General features: G+C 39.5%; 1 protein-coding gene across 1 annotated transcript in view; it reads left to right on the forward strand.

Annotated features, from left to right (window-relative positions):
- wnt3a (wingless-type MMTV integration site family, member 3A) overlaps window positions 1-26871 on the forward strand; it is a 78532-nt gene that overhangs the window by 43469 nt on the left and 8192 nt on the right. Inside the window, exon 2 of the mRNA XM_073048989.1 lies at window positions 25107-25348. Coding sequence (XP_072905090.1) covers window positions 25107-25348 — 242 coding nt within the window. The remainder of the gene's footprint in view (window positions 1-25106; window positions 25349-26871) is intronic.

Raw genomic sequence — 26871 nt, forward strand, 5'->3', positions numbered from 1 at the left:
GCCTCTATCACCACCATCGGCATCTACGAGCACCAGGCTTTCCAGTGCTTTTTGTGCACAATGATTATTGCTGACCCATTTCTGTCTTAGGTGGGGCCAGTGCACACAAACACTTTTGTAGCTCGAGTTCTCTTCAATGCCCAACTCAGTTTAAGCAACGCTCTTGATGGTGGACACACACACCAGGAAAGAAACCTAGGCCAATCTTTGTCCAAAAAGAGCCCAATAGCCACTTTTTTAGCATCCTGGCAGTCCTCCTGCATGGGTGTTTATTACAGTTTACCTTGTCTCAACAAACAAAAAAGGCATGAAATATTTAGCAATATGAAAATACTCTCATATTGTATAACTGGATTTTAAAAGTCATTAGTTGTAAAGCACCTCTTGACAGTTATAGAGTCATAGAACATTACAACAGTGAATCAGGCCCTTTGGCCCATCTAGTCCATGCTGAAACTGTTATTTTGCCTAATCCCATCAACTCACTCCTGGACTATAGCTCTCCAAAGTCCCTCCCATCCATTAACGTGATTTTGTGATCTCTGTTAGCAGGAATTGCTGTTAGAAGTTATCATAACTTCTCTTAAAATTGCATTCAAAGCACGTTCTGCGAAAGACTGTATGTACATCTAAATCTGATGGAAAAATGTGTATGTTGTTCTATTGCTATGAAATTATTCTGCCTAAATTTGGATTAACATCTGGGGGAGGGGACGTTTAAGATGATTGAGGCCATTGTGGATCATTGGATTATTCCATAAATGAGGTTGAAAGTGCAAGGTTTATGGGTAATCTGTGAGCCATTTATTCATGACTTCTATTTGCTCCCAATGCACGGATTTGAAGATTGTCAATGCCTCCCTGGATATCACTGAGTGATATTCAGCCAAACCCAACAATCCCATGGTAGAAATGTTGTTGAATCATTTCCTCTTCCTGTGACAGCACCTGGAATGGTGTGCCTGTTTTGGGAGTCAGCTATCAGCCATTTAATAAACAGGGCTTAACTGAAGAAACTGACTGAGACTAAAGCTGGGGTCGTTGCCTTGCGAGAGTACATTGAAGTTGGTTTGCTTATTCTTCTCGCGAATTTGGAGGATTTTGCAGAGATAGTGGAATCTTCCCACTGCCTTGAGATGGTTACCATAGGTAATCCAGGTCACAGGAGGACATGCGACTCTGCTTTGTAGTAGACCACTAGTTCTGTATCAGGTATGGTAGTGTAGTAGTTAACACAACCGCTTTACAGAACCAGTGATCACCGATTGGAGTTCAATTCCCATCGGTGTCTGTCAGGAGTTTGTATGCATTCCCCCCTGACCACATGGACATCTTCCTGGGAAGGTGGGTTTCCTCCCACATTCCAGAGATGTACGGTTAGGGTTGTGGTCATGCCATGTTGGTGCTGGAAGTGTGGTGACACTTGCTGGCTGCCCCAGCACTGTCATCTAACTGTGGTGATCACAGACACAAAACAATGCATTTCACTTGATGTTTTGATACTTCAAAGTGCATTTGTCAAATAAAGCTAAACTTTATCTTTTGATCTTCAGACACTTTATTGCTCAATGAACTAATGTCTGTGCTGATGTAACTTCAAGTGCTGGAGGGCTATGATGTATGCTGCCATCAGGTTGATGGAGCATCTTTGTCATGTAGATATGAGGTGTATCCTCTCACATGCTTTAACAAACATGTCAGCTACGGCTTGGAAACTGGCACGTAAGTGTGTGAAAGTGCAACCATTATTCACACACTTCAGCTCAGCTCCTGAGCTTTGAATAACCTTGGTTCTAGAGTCTGATCGCCAATGAGCTGAACAGTTTGCAGTTGTTCTGATGATTAGCTCCAATCCTGTGGGAAATGAGGTTCTGCATTGTAAAGATTTGTGCAGCAGCTCTTTGGGGGAGATGATGAGAACCTTCCCTTTCAAGATAGCAAGGAAGTTCCTAAGTAGTTACCATAATCTAGCTATAGGTATGTAGTTTTTGGTTCATTGAGTCGTACATGTTCTTGGGACCAACTTGTTCATGTTATCCAAGACACCTACTGTGTCTGAGCTAGACCCATTTTTCTATATTTTGGCCCATATTTTTCTTAACCTTTCCTATTCATGCACCTGGCCAAATATATTAATATTGGTATTTGTTTATTATTGTCACATGCATCAAGCAACAGTAAAAAGCTCATCTTCCATACTGTTTATACAGGTCAGTTCACTACACATTGCATTGAGGTAGTACAAGGAACAGAATAACAGTGCAGAATTAAGTGTGACTGCTACAGAGAAAGTGCAGAGCGGGTAGACAGTAAGGTGCAAGGTTATAATGGGGTAGAATGTAAGGTCAAGAGTCTATCTCATACCATTCAATGGGCTTGTAACAGTGGGTAGAAGTTGTTGTTGAGCCTGGTGGCATGTGCTTTCAGGCTTTTGTATCATTTGGCCAATGGGAGAGGGGAGAGAAGTGACAGCAAATAGAGACAGAGTCCATGCTGGTTTCCAAGATATTTTTTCAAAGTTGACATTGTACCTGTCACCTACCTACAGGAAAGAAGTAAACAAGGTTGAAAGAATGCAGAGAAAACTTACAAGGATGTTGCCAGGTCTGAAGGGCCTGAGTTATATGGAAAGATTGAATAGGTTGGGACTTTGTTCCTTGGAATGTGGAAGACTGAGGGGAGATTTAGTAGAGGTAGACAAAATTATGAGAGGTAAAGATAGGGTAAATGCAGGCAGGCTTTTTCCACTGAGGTTGGGTAGGTCTACAACAAGAGGTCGTGGATTAAGGGTGAAAGGTGAAAAATTTAAGGGGAACATGAAGGGAACTTCTTCACAGAGGGTGGTGAGAGTGTAGAACAAGCTGCCAGTGCAAGTGGTGCATGTGACCTCGATTTCAACGATCAAGAGAAATTTGGATAGGTACATGGATGGTAGGGACATGGAAGGCTATGGTCCCAGAATAATAAAGAACTTCAGTTCCTAGCGTGCAATGTGGATGGTTCACTTGGAACTGGAAGTGACATTGGTGAGCTGGTTGTGCACACTCAGGTCAAGCCAAAGCCATCAGCTGGTCACACACGATTGTGTGGAGCTAGAGCCATTACCGTATAAAATGAAATGTGTCAGTTTTACCCACGCTGAGTTCTTCTTGATTAAGAACAAACATAACAGGGAGCAGGCTGTTTAAATGTTTCAGCACAGACTAGATGGACTGAAGAACCTGTTTCTTTGCTGTGCTTTTCAATAACACAATGACTCTAACCCCTGTTATAAGTTATTTGTTCTGTAAATTTAGCTTTATGCTGGTTTATTTCCCATACCTTTACTCCCAAAGATTCCATTCAATTTGTATGACAAACATTGTTGCCAGAACCATTTGTACTGCAAAGCTGGTGTGTTCCATTCTCCCAGTTTGAAATGAAAGGTCTGAAGAGAATCCGATCACAGCTCAGAGCTTTGTACAAAGTAATGGATTTGACTGGCAGCTGTTTATAAGTCTCTGAAGAAGAGGGCCAGGTCCTTGTTTGACTGAAGTCTACCCAGACTGACAATTTCGGGTTATAGACAAGTTCCTGCAGCTTTGCGTCAGAAAGCCACAAGCAATGTCAGTCAGAGCATTGAATGTGATATCCAGCTGACTGGTGATGACTATCCAGGAATGTATGTGGTGGGTTAACTGTGAATGTATTTTCATTTAATGACTGATGTTGAGAGTCACAATACTTCTTTTCATATGAAAGAATGAATATAAAGGAAGCTTCAAGATTCAGGTTTATTTATTGTGTACATTGAAATATGCAATGAAGTGTGTCATTTGTGTAAACAACCAACACAAGGCCTGTTCTCCAATTCCTTTAATTCACCACATAACTCTCTCTAATCCCTATCTTGACCCTTAATTCCCCTCTCTTCCCCCAGAAAACTTCACCATGAGCCCCCTCAAAAAAAAAATTGCTAGCATGATGCAATTACAGCTCGGGATGTCCGAGAGTTCGGCATTCAACTCCAGTGTCATACTGTAAGGACTCTGTATGTCTCCCCTGTGGAAGATGTGGCTCTTCCCCAGGTGCTGCAGTTTCTTCCCACTGTCCAAAGACGTAACAGGTAGGTTAACTGGTCATTGTAAATCCAACCATAATTAGGTAAGGGTTAATCAGGTTTGTCGGGGGTTGCTGGGGCAATGTGGATTGAAGGGCCAGAAGGGCCTACTGTGTGCCACATCAATAAACAGATAAATTAAATATTAAAATAAATTAATAAAACAACTCAGCACCGTCTCAAAGTTTAAAGTACATTTATTATCAAAGTACATATACATCACCATATGCAACCCTGAGATTCATTTTCCTGCAGGCATATTTAATAAATCTATAGAATAATAACCATAACGGGATCAATGAAAGACTGCACCAACTTGGGTGTTCAATCAGTGTGCAAAAAATAACAAACTGTACAAATACAAAATGTAAGAAATAATAATAATTTAAAAATAAACAACAAATATCAAGAACATGAATTGACAGGTCCTTTAAAATGAGTCTTCTGGTTGTAGGAACATTTCATTGATGGGGCAAGTGAAGTTGAATGAAGTTATTTCCTTTGGTTCAAGAGCCCGAAAAATTGCACACATTTCGAAACAACCAATATGCAAGTACAAAAAGGAAAACAAAACAATAATAATAAATAAATAAATATTAAATATTGAGAACATGAGTTGTAGAGTCGTTGAAAGTGAGACCATAGTTTGTGGAATTATTTCAGTGTTTGGTGAGTGAAGTTATGCATTCTGGTTCAGGAGCCTAATGTTTGAGGGGTAATAATTGTTCCTGAACCTGGTGGTGTGTGTCCTAAAGCTCCTGTACCTCTTTCCTGATGCCAGCAGTGAGAAGAGAGCATTGCTGGATGGTGGGGACAGGGTGGCCTTTGGTGATGGATACTGCTTTCTTGTGGCAGTATTCCTTGTAGATGTGCCCAATAGTACAGAGGGCTTCACCTGTGATGGACTGGGTTCATTACTTTTTGTAGGCTTTTCCTTTCAAGGTACTGGAACTCCAATACCAAGCCCTGATGCAACCCGTCTGGATACTCTCCATTGTGCCTCTGTCAAAGTTTGTTAAAGATTTAGATGGCGTGCCGCCAAATCTTAGCAAACTTCTAAGAAAGTAGAGGCACTGTCATGTCTTCGTTGTAATAGCACTTACATGCTGAACCCAAGACATATCCTTTGAAATAATAACACATGGAAATATGAAGTCACTGGCCCTTACCACTGCAGTTCCTGATGAGGACTAGCTCATGGACTTTCGGTTTCCTCCAGCTGGAGTCATTATTCAGCTCTTTGGTTTCTCTGATGTTGAGTGAGAGGTTATTGTTATGGCACCATTCAGCCAGACTTTCAATTTTCCTCCTATCCGCTGACTCATCACCACCTTTGATTCAGCCAACAACAGTGGTGTCATCAGCAAACTTAAATATGATGTACTTAGCCTCACAGGCGTAAGTATAAAGTGAGTAGAACAGAGGGCTAAGCACACAGCCTCATGGTACACCTGTGCTGATGGTGATTGTGAAGGAGATATTGTTTCCAATCTGAATTTACTGGATTCTGTAAGTGACAAAATTGAGGATCTATTTGCACAAGGAGTTATTGAGAACTTAGTGATTAGTTTTGAGGGGATAGTGGTGCTGAATGCTGAGTCAATGAAGAGCATCCTGATATGCACATTTTCACTATTCAGGTGTTGAGAGAAGAGCCAATGAAATTGCATCTGCTGTTGACTTGTTGTGACGGTAGGCAAACTAGAGCAGATCTAAGTCACTCCTCAGCATGAGCTCAATGTTTCATCACCAACTTCTCAAAGCACTTCTGGACGATAGTCCTTGAGACAGGTTACCACCTTCTTCTTGGTCACCTGTTTAAGTGCAATATGAGAATGAATGAATGAATAAATGAATAAATAAATAAGAGAATAATCGGTTAACATATACTAATTGATTTTATATGTAAATATATTATTGATTCTAAGCCTAATACAATATGGTAAGAAATTTTCCATAACCACTTCAGTAGTAAGACAATCAAGATGTCAGCATGTAATCATTGTAGCTGATGAACTGTTGTATCTCTAGTGTGGCCCAGTCCTACCATTGTTTGAAGGCACATCATGCAGAAAAGAGTCCACTTTGGAATAGCGGTAATTCTGAATGACCTCACATTGTATTATTACATTATTATACATTGTAATAATCAGCTGCTATTCATACATGTTAATGATGTTTTAATAGTAACTTCAATATTAAGAAATTCCCATTTGTTTCTTTTAATATTTAAAAAATATAATAGAATTTAGTATTAGTTTGTGCTATATATCAACAGGTTGCAAATATATTTTACTGTTTAGCTATTTTTACTGTTTAATTTATTTTTGATGTTGGTTTCTTGGTTTATTCATGTTCTTTGACTGGATGACACAATTTTTGTCATTAAATTTACTATCACTGGAATATTGTTCCCTTAGCAGTTATTATAGTTGGGGAAAATACAGATTGTGAGTGGGCTTCCTGTATACAACTCCATCTTGAGACAATGAAAACCAATGTATTCAAAACTAGATATATTCAGAGAGCATTTGAATCACCAAGGTTTAGGAAGCCACAGAGCAAGTGATTAGTGTAGTTGGCTAATTGAGCACATAATGGGTAGAAGGGCCTGTTTCTACTCTCTGATTAATGAATCTAAGACCAGCTCGGAGCCTGAGAGAGTGGAAGTAATGTTTAGAAGTAGAGGATTCCTAAAGTACAAGTTTCCAAAAAGCCCTATAGTTTTTAATATAAGGCATCATTCCAATGTCTTTCTCATAGATATCCTATCCACTGCTTTATTTGGGTGACAGATTCATATTGGGTGAGGAGTCCTGCACTATTGGATGCAAGGGTTCTGAGCCTAATGGGATCAGAAGGTATCAAGGTCAATTTAGGAGTTCAATTATAGGACACTGGTAGGAGAATACAGAGTAGGCAGTTACTTTGGGAGCTGAGGTAACTGCCTGGCACTGGAGGAAGTTCTCCTACACCTCCTGATCCAAAGATAGTTTAGTAAAAACCCTTGCCTTAAGAGTTCAGCTCCTCTCTCACCCCACTTGCCCCCCTTCTCGAGTGAAACTGCACACTTTCTTTGCCCGCATTCTATCAGGCAGAAGATTCAAAAGCCAGAGAGCATGTCCTACCAGGTTCAAGGACAGCTTGTATCTCACTTAGTTGAATGCCCCCTTAGTATGACAGCATGGACTTCTGACCTCACAATCTACCTTACTATGGCCTTGAACCTTATTGTCTGTGTGCACTACACTTTCTCTGTACCCATAACATTTTATTCTACATTCCGAGTGGGTACTGATGTGATGAAACGATCCATATGGATGGCATGCATAATGAAGTATGTCACTGAGCCTTGGTATATGTGACAATGATATGTAAGTAAAACAAAACTAATACACCAAGTGAAACCCAACCAAACTAGGTAAAAAAAATAGAACTTGTGTTACACCTGTGTATGATTTTAGTTATTGTTTTGTGCCTGATTTACTTTGGCACAGCCGAAACTTGGCCAACACCCACTGTAAGCCTCATGGCATCTCAGGTTGTGCAATGTACGTTTCCTGCACTGCCAGAGCGTTGTGTGCAGCCTTCAGCTTCTGCTGCCCACGCACAGAAGAGCGAGGAGCGCATCGTAGGCTGACTGATCATGAGGCGCTGACGAGAGAATCGGCTCTGTCTCTTCGATGTATTACACATAACATTTGCCAGCTTCGCTGTTCAATGTTCCCTTCACTGTCAGCAGCCTCCTTGTTCAAACCTTGGCTGCACACTGTCATCATGAGCCTTGTGGTTAGCTAGCACCTTCTGGTGGCTAGAGTTTCGGCCAGCCAGATACAGTCTAAAAATATTAAATTAAATAAGTAGTGCAAAAAGAGAGGAAAAAGTGGTACTGAAGAAGGGTGCATGGGTTCATTGTCCATTCAGAAATCTGATGGCGGAGGAGAAGCAGCTGTTTCTGAAATGGTGCATGTGGGTCTGCAGGCTTCTCTTCCTCCTCTTTGATGGTACCAATCATCAGAGAGCATATCCTAATTGATGAGGGCTCTTAATGATGAAAGCCACCTTTTTGAGGCATCACCTTTTGAAGGTGTCCTGGATGCTGGGGAGGCTAGTGCCCATGATGCTACTGGCTGAGTTTACAACTCCCTGCAGCTTTTTCCGATCCTGCGTAGAGGCCCCTCCACACCAGCTGGTGATGCAACCAGTTAGAATGCTCTCCACAGTACATCTGTAGGAGTTTGCGAGTGTCTTTGGTAACATACCAATTCTCTTCAATCAAACTCCTAGTGAAATATAGTCACTGTCGTGCCTTCTTTGTAGTAACATCAGTATGTCAGGCCCAAGGTAGATCTTCAGAGACGTTGACATCCAGAAACTTGAAACCACTCACCCGTTCCACTGCTGATCCCTCGATGAGGACTGGTATGTTTTCCCTCGACTTCCCCTTCCTGAAGTTCACAATCAATTCCTTGATTGATTACTGATGTTGAATGCATGGTTGTTGCTGCAAAACCACTCAACCAGCTCATCTGTCTCATTCCTGTACACCTCCTTGTCAATATCTGAAATTCTGTCAACAATAGATGTGTTGTCAGTAAACTTATAGATGGCATTTGAGCTGGTGCCAGCCACATAATTGTGGCTGTAGAGAGAGTAGAGTAATGGGCTAATCACACATCCTTGAGGTAGCCAGTGTTGATGGTGAGTGAGGAGGAGATATTATTTCTGATCCTCACAGACACTCGGTCTCCCAGTGAGGAAGTGAAGGATTCAGCTGCAGATGAAGGTGCAGAGGCTCAGGTTTTGGAGTTTGTTGATTAGAACTGAGGGTATGATGGGGTGGAACACTGAGCTGTATTCAACAAACAGCAGACTGCATCTGCCGTAGACCAATTGTGGCAATGGGCTGATAATTGCAGTGGGGCCAGATCCTTGCTTAGTCAGGAGTTGATTCTAGCCATGACCAACCTCTCAAAGTACTTCTTCACTGTAGATGTGAATGCCACTGGGCAATAGTCATTGAGGAAGCTCTCCCCGCTCTTCTTGGGCACTAGTATGATTAGTCCACTATATCATTGCCTCTTATCATACTGTACACTGCTACAAAGTCACCTCTCATTTCCCTTCATTCTAATAAGAAAAACCCTAACTTGCTTAACCTATCCTCATAAGATAAGCTCTTTAATTCAGGCAGCACTCTAGTAAATCTCTGCACCCTCTCTAAAGCTTCCACATCCTTCATGCAATGAGGTGAATAGAACAGTACGCAATAGAGCTGAAATAGGCTGGTCCTGGACTTATTTCCACTTGGCATGATTAACTTAATATTATTTAATTATTTATGGTTTTATATTGCTATTCATCTACACTATTCTTGGTTGGCGCAGCTGCAACGAAACCGAATTTCCCTCAAGATCAATAAAGTATGTCTGTCTGTCTGTCTGAAATATTATCTCACAGCTCTTGAAATCAATCTGCTGACTATGAAGGTGAACAAACCATACACCATCTTGAGCACTCGATAAACTTGCACTGCAACCTTGAAGGATCTTTGGACGTGGTTCTCAATATTCCTCTGTTCCTCCACACTGTTAAGAATCCGGCTATTAATCATGTATTCTGCCCTCAATTTCAACATTCCAAGGTAAATCAATTCACCCTACTCCCCAGATTATTGACTCTTCTCGCCACTGCTATCAGGAAGAAGGCACAGGAGCCTCAGAACTCACACCACCAGTTTCAGAAGCAGCTATTACCCCTCAACCATCAAGCTTTTGAACAAGAGGGGTAACTTCACTCAGCTTCACATGCCCCATCATTCAACTGTTCCCACAACCTATGGACTCACTTTGAAGGACTCTTCATCTCTTGATACTTACTGCTTAATTATTTATTATTATTATTATTATTATTATTATTATTGTTATTATTATTATTATTATTATTATTTATTTGTTCTCAGCTCAAGCTGGAAAAACCTGAGGTATAAGCATAGCCAAGCACACTCACTTGTCAATTGCTAGGAGCTTTTGGACTGCTCTTGTGGTGTTCAGTATTGTGAAGATTTACATAGATATTATATTAGTGTCAATCTCTATTGTGCAGTGACTTTGGGATGACACCAGTTGTAGATATTACTATCGGGGCAATGTATACCTTGCTCATGTCCCAAAGTCATCCAATTTCCTCTTTTAATTCAGCATATTTCTGGTGTTTTCACTTATAGATTTTACAGAAATCAATATGTGTTTGGAATCACTATGTCTATTAAATAGGTTTCTCTTGCTTGTTTGCCCATTATTATTAAATCTAGATGGTTGTCACAGATTGTCATAATATAATTTATGGCATTCTGACTCTAAAACTGGATCAGGCTTGTATTTATAGTTCAGTGTGATTTCTTTTTGAGTTTGTATTTTAAAGCAAGATTCTGATGAATCATGTTTGCCATTTGACTCAGATTCTCTCTGCAGAGTGGGTTCCAGTTTCCTGGGTCACACTGAAGACCCATGGCCTTTGACACTATTCAATATTACAACAATGGTTCACAACCTAAATGATGATAGCCTTATCTCATTGCTCTCCTCGTATGCCACTAATGTGTAGAGGTAAATATGACATCTTGATTATCAGGGCCAAAGAATGAATGAATAAGGGAATACTGTGATGCTGAGCCTCAGGATAGATAGAGCATTGCTGTACAAACACAGCCAAAGTTTGTCACAGATCTTACAATATTGTGCACTCCTTTAAGGAAATCCAGCCTGCCTTGCATGCATCCATAAAATAATTATATGTATTTATTTAAAATTTGCCATTGTTTAGAACCTTGTCAGCTGCTTGTGACACCCAAAGTACACTGAGTTTTTGTGCAAGCTTTTACAAATAAATGCAAAAGCAAGTTAAACCACACAAATACACAGTGGAGTGATAAGTATAGTGATCATATTACTGTCAAAGTACTGCCAATTCCACAATTAACCATAATTCCACAAATGGTTTATTGTATAGTATAATACAGATATAGAGTCGACTTAGAATTTGTAGCAACAATATATATTTTCATTGTTTGTGTTTAGCATAATTTAATGTATTGCTAATGTTTATTAACGTAGTTTTATTCATGGTGCTTTGAAGCACCATTGCTTTTATGAATGTATTTGAATACACTGGACAACAATTTTTTCAGAAATGTTGCTTCCTTAGATTTTTAATGTTTAATGTAGACTGTTTGAAGTTGAACACAAATATAATTTCAGACTAATTGTATCACGTAGGGATTTGGAGAAACAAGAAATTAACTTTTATTGAATGCAATGCATGTAATTGCGTAACAGTGCTGACGCTTTGCAATAGTCCAACAAAACTAAAAATGTTTTCTTGATGATTTTCATTTGTACTCTGTTTGAGACTTCTCACTAAAGTGTCCAACAATTATCAGCCAGCACTAATAGATTCCAGTTGCCCTGACACCGTTTCTCCAAGGCCACAATGTCCCGGTGAAAACTTTCAACATGCTCGTCACCGACAGCACCAAGATATGCAGGGAAGAAGTCTAAATGGGAACGCAGAAAATGAACTTGAAGTGACAGGTGTTACTTCATGGTTTTGTAAGCCTGAAGCATGTTGTCAGCCAGCTGCACGTAGTTTGGTACTCTGTCATTGCCAAGAAATTTTTCAACAACATCCTTGAATGCCTTCGATGTGATTTTCTCCAGTCCCATTAAAAGTTCTTTGAATTGCCAATCATTGACGATGTGTTCCATTTGTATAATCAACTGGCATGCCTGACCAAGAGAGAAATCTTTGCAGCTTACATTGTGGGTAACATTTTAATTGACTTGAATTATGAATTTAAATAACAAATATAGGCATTTGAAAAAAAAATGGTGTGATAGGGAAATCTCATGGTGATTTTCAGAATGAGCAGCCCAAAATCAATAAGATACAAAGAAAAGTATTAAGGAAGAAAAATCTTTGTTGCCCAATGATATTAGCCATATGTAACACAATGATGTTATCTGCAAAATCCATGGGCCACTCATGCAGGAACAAACTTTCACAGCCACTGTGAAGCCCATTGCAGTCATGAGTATCTTGACTGATTGGACTCCAGCCTGCACAAGGAACCCTTAATGTAAGCATTTAACCAGATCGTTTTCAGGCATCTCATCATAATTAGAGATTGTTACTTAATCCCCTTCCTAAACCAAACCCATCCCATGTGACTACTTAGTTCCCCCTATTCCATACTGCCATTTAAATTCTGAAACCATTGATTCAATCCCTGATAATTAATCCTATTACATCTATCAGCCTTCATCAATTGATCAGCTCTAACTAATCCCAAATTCTATAATTTCTTTCGAAACATAGAAAACCTACAGCAAAATATAGGCCCTTCAGCCCATAATGTTGTGCGGAACATGTACTTACTTTAGAAATTACCTAGAGTTACCCATAGCCCTCTATTTTTCTAAGCTCCATGTCCATATATAGGTATATGGACAGGAAAGGAGTGGAGGGTTATGGGCTGAGTGCGGGTAGGTGGGACTAGGTGAGATAAGAGTTTGGCATGGACTAGGAGGGCCGAGATGGCCTGTTTCCGTGCTGTGATTGTTATATGGTTACCTACCCCGGCATCTCTTAAAAGACCCTATTGTATCTGCCTCCACCACCATCGCCACCAGCCCATTCCACGCACTCACCATTCTCTGCATCAAAAAACTTAGCCCTGATATCTCCTCTGTACCTGCTTCCAAGCAGCTTAAAATTGTGCTCTCTCATGTTAGCCATTTCAGCCCTGGGAAAAAGCCTCTGACTATCCACACAATTATTGCCTCTCATCATCTTATACATCTCTATCAGGTCACTCCTCATCCTCTGTCACTCCAAGGTTCACTCAACCTATTCTCATACGGCATGCTCCTTAATCCAGGCAACATCCTTGTAAATCTCCTCTGCACCCTTTCTATGGTTTCCACATCCTTCCTGTAGTCAGGCGACCAGAACTGAGCACAGTACTCCAAGTGGGGTCTGACCAGGGTCCTATATAGCTGCAACATTACCTCTCAGCTCCTAAACTCAATCCCACAATTGATGAAGGCCAATGCACCGTATGCCTTCATAACCACAGTCAACCTGCGCAGCAGCTTTGAGTGTCCTATGGACTTGGACCCCAAGATCCCTCTGATCTTCCACATTGCCAAGAGCCTTACCATTAATACTATATTCTGCCATCCTATTTGACCTACCAAAATGAACCACCTCACACTTATCTGGGTTGAACTCCATCTGCCACTTCTCAGCCCAGTTTTACATCCTATCAATGTCCCGTGGTAACCTCTGATAGCCCTCCACACTATCCACAACACCCCCAACCTTTGTGTCATCAGAAAATTTACTAACCCATTTCTCCACTTCCTCATCCAGGTCATTTATGAATATCATGAAGAGAAGGGGTCCCAGAGCAGATCCTTGAGGCACACCACTGGTCACCAATCTCATGTAGAATCTGACCTGTCTACAACCACTCTTTGTCTTCTGTGGACAAGCCAATTCTGGATCCATAAAGTAAGGTCCCCTGGATCCCATGCCTCCTAAATTTTTCAATATGCCTGGCATGGGGAACCTTATCAAATGCCTTGCTGAAATCTATATACACTACATCTCATGGGATTTTCACACACAATGGTCTGTGGAGCTTTCCAGAGAGTAGTGTGAGAAATTAAAATGCATCCAGTAAACAACAGTTCTGTGGTGAAAATACCTTTTTAATGTGAGAGGTCAGAAGAGAATGGCCAGACTAGTTCAAGCTGACAGGAAGACAACAGTAACGGTACAACAGTAGTGTGCAGAAGAGCATCTCTGAATGAACAGCATGTCTAGCTGTGAAGTGGATGCGTTACAGCAGCAGAATACCACAAACACACATTGGCTGGTTAAATCATGGATAGCACAAATTGAATGAGAAGTGAAGCTGCCGGTACATTATTTCTTGGGACACACCAACATTTGTAACATGGGTTAGTTACAAGGTGAGGCTCCCTTTATTATACATAAATTTTAACTTCAAATTGAAATGAAGTAGAATGGTGACACATGTTTGTGCACCAGTCTTTCTAACCGCTTGTATTTTGTAGTATGATCTGGCAATGTGGAGAAGTGGGTTGAAGGGAAATGGGAAAAGGATAGGGCAAGGTGGGAAGATAGCTTGGCTGAATTGAAAGGGTTGAGAAAAATGCCAATCTTCTGAAGATGAGGTCAAACCGGCAAACCTAGTTTGTTTAACTGAATCTTGCTCCATTTGGAGTGCCTTATAAAAGTATTCAGCCACAACCCTTTGTTCACACAAATGAGTATTAGAGCCTGGGATTTTGATCAATTTAATTGAGATTTTTTTATTTGTGAATCACATGCTCATTTCTTCACAGGGGATTCCAAAACAGAGAAAATTGTAAAGCCCTAAAAACTAAAAATTCTAAAGCTGAAGTGATAGCAGTTCAAAAGTATTCATCCCCCTTTGCTCAGTACTTAGTTGAACCACCTCTCAAAGCTATTATTAGTCTTTTTGAATAAGTCTCTATTAGCTTTACACAAAGTGATGGAGCAAGATTTGCCCATTCCTCCTTGTAAAATTCCTCAAGCCGTGCCAGGGTGGTTGAGGAGTGGCAGTGGACAGCAATTTTGAGGTCTTGCCAGAGAAGTTTGATCGGGTTAAGGTTAGGACTCCGATTGGGCCACTCAAGGACATCAATTTTCTTCATTTCATGCCACTCCATGGTTGCTTCGGCAGTGTGCTTTGGGTTGTTGTCCTGCTGAAAGATAAATTTACTCCCCAGTTTAACCTTACTGGCAGATTCTAGCAGGTTTTAATCCAGGAACTCTCTATATTTAGCAGTGTTCATCTTCCCTTCAATCCTGACCAGATTTTCAGTCCCTGCTGCTGAAAAGCATCACCATAGCATGATGCTATACTTTAAAGAAGGGATGGTGTTACATGGTTAATGCGCAGTATTAGATTTATGCCACATATACCTCCGTTGAAGCCGAATATTTCCACTTTAGTCTCACCCGACCACAAGACTTTCTGCCACATCTTTACAGTATCTTCTAAGTGACACTTTGCAAAGTCCTTACAGGAAAGGATATGCTTTTATTTTCTTAGCCAAGACTTCTTCCTTGCAATTCTTCCATAAATCCCCTTTTAGTGCAAGGCCTTAGAAATTATGAAGCCATAAGTTTCATCTCCAGTTGCAGCCATTGACTTTGCAGCTCACTCAGAGTGATTGCTGGCATCACAGTAGCCTCTCTTACAAGAGCCATACTTCTCCAGCAACTAAGTTTAGAGGGGTGGCCTGACCTTGACAGTATGGCTGTGGTTTCATATTTTTTCCATTTTTCACCATGGACTGCACTGAGTTCAATACTTTGAGATGATCTTGTACCCTTCCCTGGATTTGTGCTTCTCTATTAACATTTCCATGACTTGCCTTGAAAGCTCCTTCGTCTTCATTTGGTTTGGTCTGTTGAAAATCTATTATACTGTTGGACCTTATAGAGAGCAAGTATTTATTCAGGTGATCCTCCAGTTTTCTGCTTCAACAAATTGAATTAATTTGTAAGGTAATACACAGTACTGCAGCTAAGGAAAGTTAGAGTAGTAATTACAAAGAGGATGGATAGTTTTTCAGCATTACTATTTGTTTTTAATTTTTAGAAAATTGTTGACAGATTTTGGAATTTGTCTTCAATTTGACATGATCCACAATGTTTTAGGTTAGCTCAAAAAATCCTACTTCAATATGTTGTAAATTTAGAAAATGAGGCAGTAAAATGTGAAATAGTTGAGGGGGATGAATACTTCTTCAAGGTACTGTATGTGCTTCTATTACATAACTTAATGATGTTTCAAACTCAGATTTAAAATTATTTACCTAAATATCACTTGAAAAAATAGTTATGATATTTTCTTGTAGAAAATTAGCCTTCATAATGGTCTGGCCTTATTTTTTTTTAGAGCAAGGTTGGTTGGGGTTCCCTGTGCACTGGAAGTAGCTTCTGACAATTAGACAATGTGTATGTTCCAACAGTTCTAGGTGTCATTCCTGTGATTCCCAATGTTAACTGAACTACACCCAGGTGGAACACGTGCTCATGTATTACTGCTTTCACCTGCATTACAAACTAGCATTGAGGATGCAAAGAGTGGACATCATGTGATGTAAAGAAAATGTAGACTTTGTGTCAGACGAAGAGCCTCATCTCCGAGCCAATGGCAAAGATGGCCAAAGCAGCAGCTTGAGGCATGACCAAAGTTAATAAGCATAGTTATGACTAACTGTCAAGCTAAGCAAGGAAGAGCATACCAGTCATACTCTAGAGGAGGCAGAATAAATAGCTTGCTTGCACATATTGGTGCCATACTACTGGATCTCAAGCACAATGTGTTCCAAAGCGTACTGCATAAAGCAAATGACATCTTCCTTAACAAGATGTTACAAAAGTGGTAGGATTATTAATTTGAAATTTAGAAGAGAAATGGATTTGGAAGAGAGAGCTGGAAGTCAAGTGGGACAGTGTATTGTCTCATTGCTCAACACTGCATCTTTCATCCTTAGTGATGCTGCCATAAGAAAACCAGAAAAGCAGAGTAGTTTTGAATGATAGGGCATATCAGAGGGAGACAAGTGCTCCTATATTCAAATCGCTGGAAGTAAATATGCAGCTGCAGCAAGCAATTAAGATGGTAAAATGTACATTGATCTTAATTTATAGTGAATTTCAAAGTTCAAAGTAAACTTATTATCGAAGTACATATACTCCATATACAACCCTGAAGTTCATTTTTCTATGGGCAAATCTGTAGAATAGTAACTATAACAGGATCAACAAAAGATCAAGCAGAGTGCAGAATTCAGTGAGATCATTGGTTGAAGGAACATTTCCATGATGGGGCACGTGCACGTAGTTTTCCCCTTTTGTTCAAGAGCCTGATAGTTGAGGGGTAGTAGTTGTTCTTGAACCTAGTGGTGCAAGTCCTGAGGCTCTTGTACCTTCCACCTAATGGCAGCAGTGAGAAGAGAGCATTCCCTGGGTGGTGGGGATCCCTGATGATGGATGCTGCTTTCCTGCGTCAACGTTTCATGTTGATGTGTTCAATGGTTGGGAGAAACTTATCTGTGATGTACTGGGCCCAATCCACTACCTTTTGTAGGATTTTCCGTTCAAAGGTATTGGTGTTCCCATACCAGGCCATAACGCAGCTTGTCAATATTCTCTCCACCACACATCTATAGAAGTTTATCAAACTTCTACACATCTGTAGAAGTTTGTCAAAAGTAGAAGATTCATGCTGAATCTCTGCAGGCTCCTCAAGACCCCTAAGAGGACATAGCCTCAAAATTTGGGGGAGTAGATTTACGACAGAGATGAGGAAGAACTGCTTTTCCCAAAGAGTGGTGAATCTTCGAAATTCTCTGCCCAATGACGCTACCTCAGTAAGTATATTTAAGGCAAGGTTGGATAGATTTTTGCATAATAGGAGAATCAAGGGTTATGGGGAAAAGACAGGTAGGTGGAAATGAGTCCATGGGCAGATCAGCTATGATCTTATTGAATGATGGATCAGTATAAATGGGCCAGATGGCCTACTCCTGCTCCTATTTCTTCTTTTCTTGTATTCTTATGAAATCGTGCTTTCTGCGCAATTGAACTTACGTGCTGTGTCCAGAACAGGTCCAGTGCAAAAGCATAGATATTTTGCTCCAACCAAATAGACCCAGAATGAGAAGGCAACTAGAATATTGTGTATAGGATTAGTCTTCTTATTTGCAATAGGAAGAATGAAGCAATGTTTCACCAGACTGATTTCTGCAATGGAAGGTTTGTCATATGATGAGTAACTAAGCGAAAGAGGTGATCTCATTGAAACATACAAAATCTTTATAAGATTTGTTAGGGTAGTCACCAGCGCTGATTGTTTCCTTGCTGTGGGGTTTGGAACCAAGGATAATAGTCTCAACATATACTGTATGGTTAGCCAAACAGGACTGAGGTGGCAGGAAATTTCCTTGTGGTAAAGGGGATGAGTCTTTGAATTCAGTCACTGAATATATTCAAGGCAGCGATCAGTAGGTTTTTGGATACTAAGGGATCAATGGAGAAGAAGTCAATCCATGATGGTGATATTGAGATAGAAGATGAGTCATGACCCTATTGAGTAGTGAAGAAGATGCACAAAATGTAATGGCTTACTTTATGTTCTTTCTTAGACTTTGTGATTTAAACAATAAATTAAGTCATAAAACACATTCTCACCTTGATCTTGCAGAATTACATTTATAGAGATGACATTAATGAGTAGTAAAGAATTTCCTCCAATCTATCCAACGTGTTGACAGTTTACAGTCATAGAATGACAGCAAAGGCTAGAATTTCAAAGTAAAATATAATGTATGTGGGTGAGACTTGTGCAAATTGCTGTTATAAGTGTAATAGAAACCACAGCAAGTACATTAACTCAAAACAGCAGGATGCCTTAACTGCCAAAACAATAGCCCGTAATCAAAACAATTCTTGTAGCATGAATTCTTCATAGAGAGAAGATCTCACAGTAGAGGGAAAAAAAAGCCACAGATTTCATTGAAAGTGTGACCTTCTTCATTGTAGATAATTTTCTATTTATGGTAAAAAAAAAAGAAAGCAAAAAAATATATACTTCTACTAGAAATCCATGAATAACCTTAAAAAATGACTGTGAAATGTTCAAAGTAAAAAGGTCATACCATATAGTATACAATGAGATGGTGGTTGAACAAGGTTGTGAAGACAGAGTGTTTGTACCAAGTATATTGAAAGCACAAATTTGTTGAAGAAAGTCTTACTGAACAGACTGAAATAAATTACAAGCAGGGAAGCAATTGATTACTGTATGAGGGGACTGATTAAACCTTTAGACTCACAGATAGTCACGCAAAATGGATTGATGAGAAGCATTGAGTTTTGTAGCATGGCAGGATGTGTTACTGGAAAATTGAGATCTGTTTTTCTCATGCTGCAGAATACTGTCAAAACTAGTCTTGGGTCAACTTGATTCATCATTTCAACCAATGTCAAATGCTGTAGTGAGAATTGTCAAAGAATGCCTGAGTAACATATATCAAAAAGTGGTTAATATTAACAACGGGACATTGATTGGTAAAATTCTTCCTAAACTACATGAGATTTCATATTTCATGGTAGGCTGTCCTCCTGCTGATGTAGTTAATAGATTAAAGACGCAGAACACAACACACAGATTCACAGATCAGGAGATCAGGGTGGAAAGCAGTGGAGGTGGTAGCATCGATCAGTTCATGGTGGATGTTTGGGAGTCCAGCAGATGGAGGAACACGGGTGAAGTTAAATAATTTCTTAGCATGTAGGCTTTCCAGTTCAGTTTTGAGCAAGTTAAACAATTGCCCTAGGAAAGCCCAATAGAAGGCCCTCTAAGACAATGTGACCAAATTCTCAAGCCACATCTCAAAAACGGGACTGCATAAGGAATGATAACATCGTGTGCGGGCCTGATACAAAACTCACATCAGGATTGCAAGAGTGACTCACATCAGGAAATCTCCAGTCAAATTTCTGATCGACATAAAATTATTGTTACCATATTTCACTTATATTTTGTTTGCATAACACTTAAGAAATAACATTATGCAACTGAATTTAAAGGTATGTGGGTCTGTACTGGTTTTTCTTCAACCCAAAGCCAGAAATGTTGCATACATCTATCTTGCTTATTCGCATGTTGCCAAGTTTTTTGAAGCTGCCAGTGACCTTTTGCCAGTTTTCTAGATTGGCAGGTAATGATATTGAATAACAGGTAACTGGAATGTTAAATCAAGGATAACAGAGTTTCCCGTGCATTATTTACAGAAAAATATGTTACAGGGTTGGTCAGCTGGCACCTATAGTGTACTTTGAATAATATGCACATAAAGATTAGTTTCTTAATTTTGTGCAAAAGAGATGAGTCATTGTTTAGAAAAAGAATGGGAACTGCATCTGATTTCATACACATTTCTCTGAAGTAGTTGAAAGGACCTCAACTATGAAAAATCATATTGAATTAATATGAGTGTTTTGCAGGCATTGTGGCAGCCATATGCAAAAGAGCAAGCTTCCAAAAGGTCAGTTAGACATACACCTAGTTCTTCTGTGAAAATGGTGATCAAGGCTAAACAATTGCCACTGTTAATGGTAGTTGTGGGAAGAGAAAAGGGAGAGGGAAGACAGCTAGAAAAAGGGGAACAAAGCAGGAAGAATGTGGTGCTTGAAGGGTGTAGGGTGTTGGTGATTGCTACTGTGGCTGCTTTTTTTGCTGTGGGGAGGGGAAAGTTTTGTTCCTTTTCATGTGGGGGGGATTGATGTTTTTTCTTTCATCAACACCATGGTCTTTCTGTATTTAGTGGCTATCTGGAGTAGACAAATATCAGAGTTGTATTGTACATGCATACGTTGACAATAGATAGATAGATAGATAGATACTTTATTCATCCCCATGGGGAAATTCAACTTTTTTCCAATGTCCCATACACTTGTTGTAGCAAAACTAATTACATACAATACTTAACTCAGTAAAAAATATGATATGCATCTAAATCACTATCTCAAAAAGCATTAATAATAGCTTTTAAAAAGTTCTTAAGTCCTGGCGGTAGAATTGTAAAGCCTAATGGCATTGGGGAGTATTGACCTCTTCATCCTGTCTGAGGAGCATTGCATCGATAGTAATCTGTCGCTGAAACTGCTTCTCTGTCTCTGGATGGTGCTATGTAGAGGATGTTCAGAGTTATCCATAATTGACCGTAGCCTACTCAGCGCCCTTTGCTCAGCTACCGATGTTAAACTCTCCAGTACTTTGCCCACGACAGAGCCCGCCTTCCTTACCAGCTTATTAAGACGTGAGGCGTCCCTCTTCTTAATGCTTCCTCCCCAACATGCCACCACAAAGAAGAGGGCGCTCTCCACAACTGACCTATAGAACATCTTCAGCATCTCACTACAGACATTGAATGACGCCAACCTTCTAAGGAAGTACAGTCGACTCTGTGCCTTCCTGCACAAGGCATCTGTGTTGGCAGTCCAGTCTAGCTTCTCGCCTAACTGTACTCCCAGATACTTGTAGGTCTTAACCTGCTCCACACATTCTCCATTAATGATCACTGGCTCCATATGAGGCCTAGATCTCCTAAAGTCCACCACCATCTCCTTGGTCTTGGTGATATTGAGATGCAGGTAGTTTGAGTTGCACCATATCACAAAGTCCTGTATCAGTTTCCTATACTCCTCCTCCTGTCCATTCCTGACACACCCCACTATGGCCGTGTCATCAGCGAACTTCTGCACATGGCAGGACTCCGAGTTATATTGGAAGTCTGATGTGTACAGGGTGAACAGAACCGGAGAGAGTACGGTTCCCTGCGGCGCTCCTGTGCTGCTGACCACCGTGTCAGACCTACAGTCTCCCAACCGCACATACTGAGGTCTATCTGTCAAGTAAATGATCTGTCAATAAAATGAGCCTTTGAAATGTGGGGTTGAGAGGATCATTGACAATGGGAGGGACTATAGAAAATAATTGCCTCTGGATTATCTCTGAAAACTTTCAAAACAAACTGATGAGCTTTCACATACTTTACCTATTAAGAATGGCATTAAGACAAGCTCAGTGATCTCTTCCAGGTGGTGATCTATGTTCAAACTTCTAAGTAAATTTATTATCAACATATGTATATGTCACCATATATTGGCCTGAAATTTATTTTATTGCAGACATTCATAGTACAACAAAGAAGTTCAACAGAATCAATGAAAACTACAGACAAAGGTTGACATTCAGTGTAAATCTATAACACTGGGTACATGAGTTGTAGAGTCTGTGAAAGTGAGTCCATTGGTTGTGGAACAAATACAGTGTAGAGGTGAGTGAAGTTATCCACTATAATTCTGGAGCCTGATGATTGAAGGATAATAGTTGTTCCTGAGCCTGGTAGTGTGGAACCTAAGGCTCCTGTACCTCATTCTGATGGCAGCAGCAAGAGGAAAGAATGGCCTGGATGGTGTGACTGCAACCTTACCTGTTTAAGGCAATAGTTTTTTTTTAATGAGCAATGCAGAGTCCTGGAAGGTGGACAGCCATTGTGTGCAGTGGGTGCGGTGTCCAGGCATAAAACAGATCAGATAAGTGTGGAGGGAGATATCGAGTTAATACTTCCAATCCAAAGCCTAGTTTTTTATCACCTCTGGAAGTTTGATGAAGCGTCTTTAACCTGATCTCACTTATTCATTAGTGTCTTAGACTTATTGTCTCTGCTAGCAATGATTTATTGGTCAACAACATAAGGCTTGTGTCTAGATCTTGGAGTCAATGTTGACTCTTCAAAGTCCAAGGACAGAATCTCCATCTAAGTGATCAATGGTTCAGATCACCCGTGCATCAGCTGCAGAGAAGCTTATGGATTATCATAAATATTCCAGTTTTATATTTTATGTCCGAATTTAGGAAACCTCAGCAATCAGAGATGGGTTGTAAATGTTGCCTTCCAGCACCATCCTCATTCCAAAAAATAAATAAAACCCGGTAGGCCATTCAATCAAAGAAAGTCATCATAGTAACTAACTTTAACTTTTTGTAACGTTGCATAGAAAGATGCACTTCCCAGCAGGGACACACTGGATGGTAATTATTAATTACTGCCAATTTTTACACCAGTTTTGTAAAAGAGACCTGTGGCAGAATCCAGGACTTCTGTTCATTTAAGAGAACACAGACAACAGTCAAACTGCACATAGACAAGTTTAGAAGATTGAAGTTGAGGAGAAAAAGAGTTAAATGTCTGTTCATGGAAGATTGTTTTTGTTGAGTTTTTAAGTTCTTGGAATTGATCCAAAATATATTGAATTAGATCTGAACAAAGGATTGGAGCAGAGAATGAGATACTCACATGGTAACAATAGGCAGTATTCAGTTCAGGTGGCTAGGCAAAGATGATACAGCTGTCAGTGTCACAGGTAAAGAATAGAGGTAAGTACAGTAATGCTAAAGAATCCTACTTAAGCATCAAAGAGTATGGGTGTGTAAGGCAATATGTCAAGTGCAAAATGATTTGGAGAGATTGAGAGAAGTAATATGGGAGATTTCCATAAAGAGTAAGAAATTGTTCTGTTTTCTACACTGATGAACTTCACATACCAAGAGCAGAATGGGATTGTAAAAATGGCATAGAAGGAGGCTCATTAGGTCCATATCATCCAAGCCTTATCTTACCTTATCTTAATCTCCATATTTTATTCCCAAGCTTGAAAACACTTCAGATGTCTCTATATATTTTTAAAGACTTACATTTCTACCTCACTTTCTAGTAACGAATTCAAGAATTTATAATTTTGTAATGAAAAATAAGTTCTCTCTTATCTCCTCTCAAGCCCTTCCATTACACATTAAATTCCATTTCTACTTAAAACATACGAATGCAGATATCATGAATTGGAGGGAGATGGAGCAGGTAACTCACTTGAAAAGAAAATGACAGGGTTAGTGAATTTCTGTGATTTATTGGTAATTACATTTTACTTTATATACAAGTCTGAAGTGGTTGAGAGCAGCTTTGCTTCACCAGACAACCAAATAGCCTGATCATATGACCAACTATGACAACTAAAATATTAAAATTAAATGAAAAATGTTGACATACTGGTTTCTAATGGTAGAAATTGACAGACAAATGTGAAGAATACATTTTGTGAATAATGGGTAGAGAAGAAATAAAGTTCACAGGGAGGACACAGTACATAATTCCTAAGCAATTATGTAAAAATAAATCAAGAAATCTTCTTTCCACACGTCCTGTGAAGAGAGAAGGTCCAGGACCAAGGTGGAACATCTGCCAGTTTCATTAACTTTACCATAACCTCTGTCTCATTTCTTATTCCATCTGCAATTTCCTGGGAGAAGTGATAAAAGATGTTTTTGTTTTAAAAAAGGTAAATTAGAGAAAATATACATATGATTTCTCTCATTATCATTTACAGTATTGCATTCAGTTCTAGTTGCCTCATTTTGGGAAGGAAATGAAGCTTTGTAGGGAGTACAGATGAGATTTACCGGAATGCTACCTCCTTTTGAGGAGAGTTTGGACAAGCTGTTTTCTCTAGAGCAGCAGAGGCTGAGGGGATTATAGAGACTCTTAGAAAGGCAGATGAATGTACAGAGAAGAGATAAATATGGTCAATGTGTGGGGAAGGTTTCACTGATTTCATTAGTTGGGTACAACATAATGGGCTGAACAATTTGCCTCTGCTGTTTCATGTTCTATCTGAATAAAAACAACATGGGTAATTGAAAATAACATAGGAATAAATGAAATTGTAAAGTTGTGTGAAAGTGGAGAGGTGGTATCTCGTTGTTTCTGCTCTGTGTGTTAGCAGATCAAAGACTCAGATGTGGCTCAACTAATGACACTCTTTTCTCTGACCCAGAAGACCATGTGTTCAAACTAATCTCAATAGATTTGGACTGACATATCAGTGCAATGTTATCACAATAAGCAGAGTGTTCTTGCTAATCATGATCCCTCAATCATCATTATATTTTTTAATATTATTTAGTTATTGTGTTTCTGTTTGCAGAAGCATGCTTTCAGGGTTTCCTACATACATGAAGACATCCTGAGGTCATGAAAGGTGTTATATAAATGCAAGCATTTTCTACTGTGGATCGTTTGGACCAGAACTGTGTTTCTGTTTTCAAATCCTAGCATTGAAACTGACTTTATAATCGGTGAATGTCACCAATTATACATAATCGATTATACATTACACCGATTAAACATAACCTATCACAAGGTACAAGTTTGTCAAAATAAATCATCCCTAAGCAAAGGAAATTCTGAGAAGGTTCTCTGCTCAATCATTTGACCTCTGGTTTAAAAAGTTCCTTCTTTCATGTCCTGGGCAGGTCTTTGGCAGTTGGTCATCAGTATTCGACTCTGGCAACTCAGCCCATACTGTGTGGAAGTATCCCTGGCCTTGTACCAAAGCAGCTCAGGTTTTGCCGGAACTACATGGAAATTATGCCCAGTGTGGCACAAGGAGTGAAAATCGGGATTCAGGAATGCCAGCATCAGTTTCGAGGAAGGAGATGGAACTGCACAACTGTTGAGGATAATCTGGCAATCTTTGGACCTGTGTTGGATAAAGGTAATTCACTTAACTCACCATCTCTAATCCTTTACATGGGACCACTATAACACCACACTACTGGGTAATCTTTTATCAAGAATTAGATTAACGTATTACCTACATGTGCACCTGACTTCAGAAGTCTCACCAATTGGGAAAACAGACTGAAATTTATGCACACTCTGCAAAAGATTTTCCAAAAAATCTGCATCCCAAAATCTGAGATGCCTCCTTGGGATTGCTGAATTGGAAAGTTACTGTACTCTGTAATTACAAGCACAAGTCTCTGAAATTCATCAACAACACTTTCTCATAATACATTACAAGAAATAGGATTTGGGTATGCTTAACAGTATGGTTTGAAGCCAAATGAAACCCATTAATGTATTTTGGTCTTCAACACTTTCTATTACTAATTTAAATGAAGGGATAAAAGAGTTTAATATCCAAATAGGACAGAATTTGAGGCAATAATAAGACTATAAATGGGAGCAGAACACTACAAATGGAGTAATGAAAAATGCAGATTAAGTGAGCTGGAAAAAGTATTTATCAAGTAATGTTCAGTGAGAGTAAAAATGATGCCATTTATTTTTCATCTAAGAGAGAAAAAAAACTTTCTAAATAACAAGAAATTAGATGAGATTTGGGAGTCCAAGCAAATAAATCATTTAAAATTTGCAGGCAACTTTAAAAAAGGGCTAATGAATGTTGGTACTTATCCCAAGGAATACACAAAGGAGGAAGATTCAGAGTTTCAGAGTCTTGGACAGAGCCTGTCTGAGCAGCTGCACTCAATTTTGAGCACCAAAGGAAAGATATATCGTTGTTGGTGTGGATGCAGTGCAGGTGACTAGAATAATTGGGCCTTAAATTACAAGGATTACATAAATTGTTTAAACCTGCCTCTCAAAGAAAGCAAAGAGAGAACAGCCATTCAGTTCTGTTTGGTGGGATTACAATAATGTTCAAACCTTGAATGAAGGCACGTGGAGTAGAATAATGTAGAAATAAAAGGCATAAGCATTCTACTAACATACCCCAAAGATGTTGAAAGAGGTGAAAGAGTTTCTAGCATCATGTCTGGCAGTAAAGAACTAAGGTAATAATACCAAATCAGTTGGGCTCAATGCTGATGAGGTCAAATTAGGACACTGAACTGCAGAAGGAGCTTATTATGTGTAAAGAGGAGCACAGAGGAGAACAATAAAGGCAATCTATTTAATAAGTTAGGGATTTATGGCCCTGAGTGGGGTATTACAGGGGTAACTTGAAGGGAATACAGAAAATAATTGTGGAATGGTGTTTTCAGATAACCCCTTGAGTTTGGGTTCAGGATCAGGGAGAACAAGTTTAATACAAAAGTAGCAAGAATTTAATTACACAAAGCTTGGAATTAATTGGAAGGTTACCCTCAAACACTGGTCAACAGAGCCAGTTATGAATCAGATGCTGTAAATGGAAATTCGGACAGGTTGTTTTTGTAGAAGGATGGTATATTTAACCAAACTTTTTGACACTGCTAAGTGCCACAGAAGATT

Source organism: Hemitrygon akajei, chromosome 1 (genome assembly GCF_048418815.1).
Source record: "Hemitrygon akajei chromosome 1, sHemAka1.3, whole genome shotgun sequence".
NCBI classification, from domain to species: Eukaryota; Metazoa; Chordata; class Chondrichthyes; order Myliobatiformes; family Dasyatidae; genus Hemitrygon; species Hemitrygon akajei.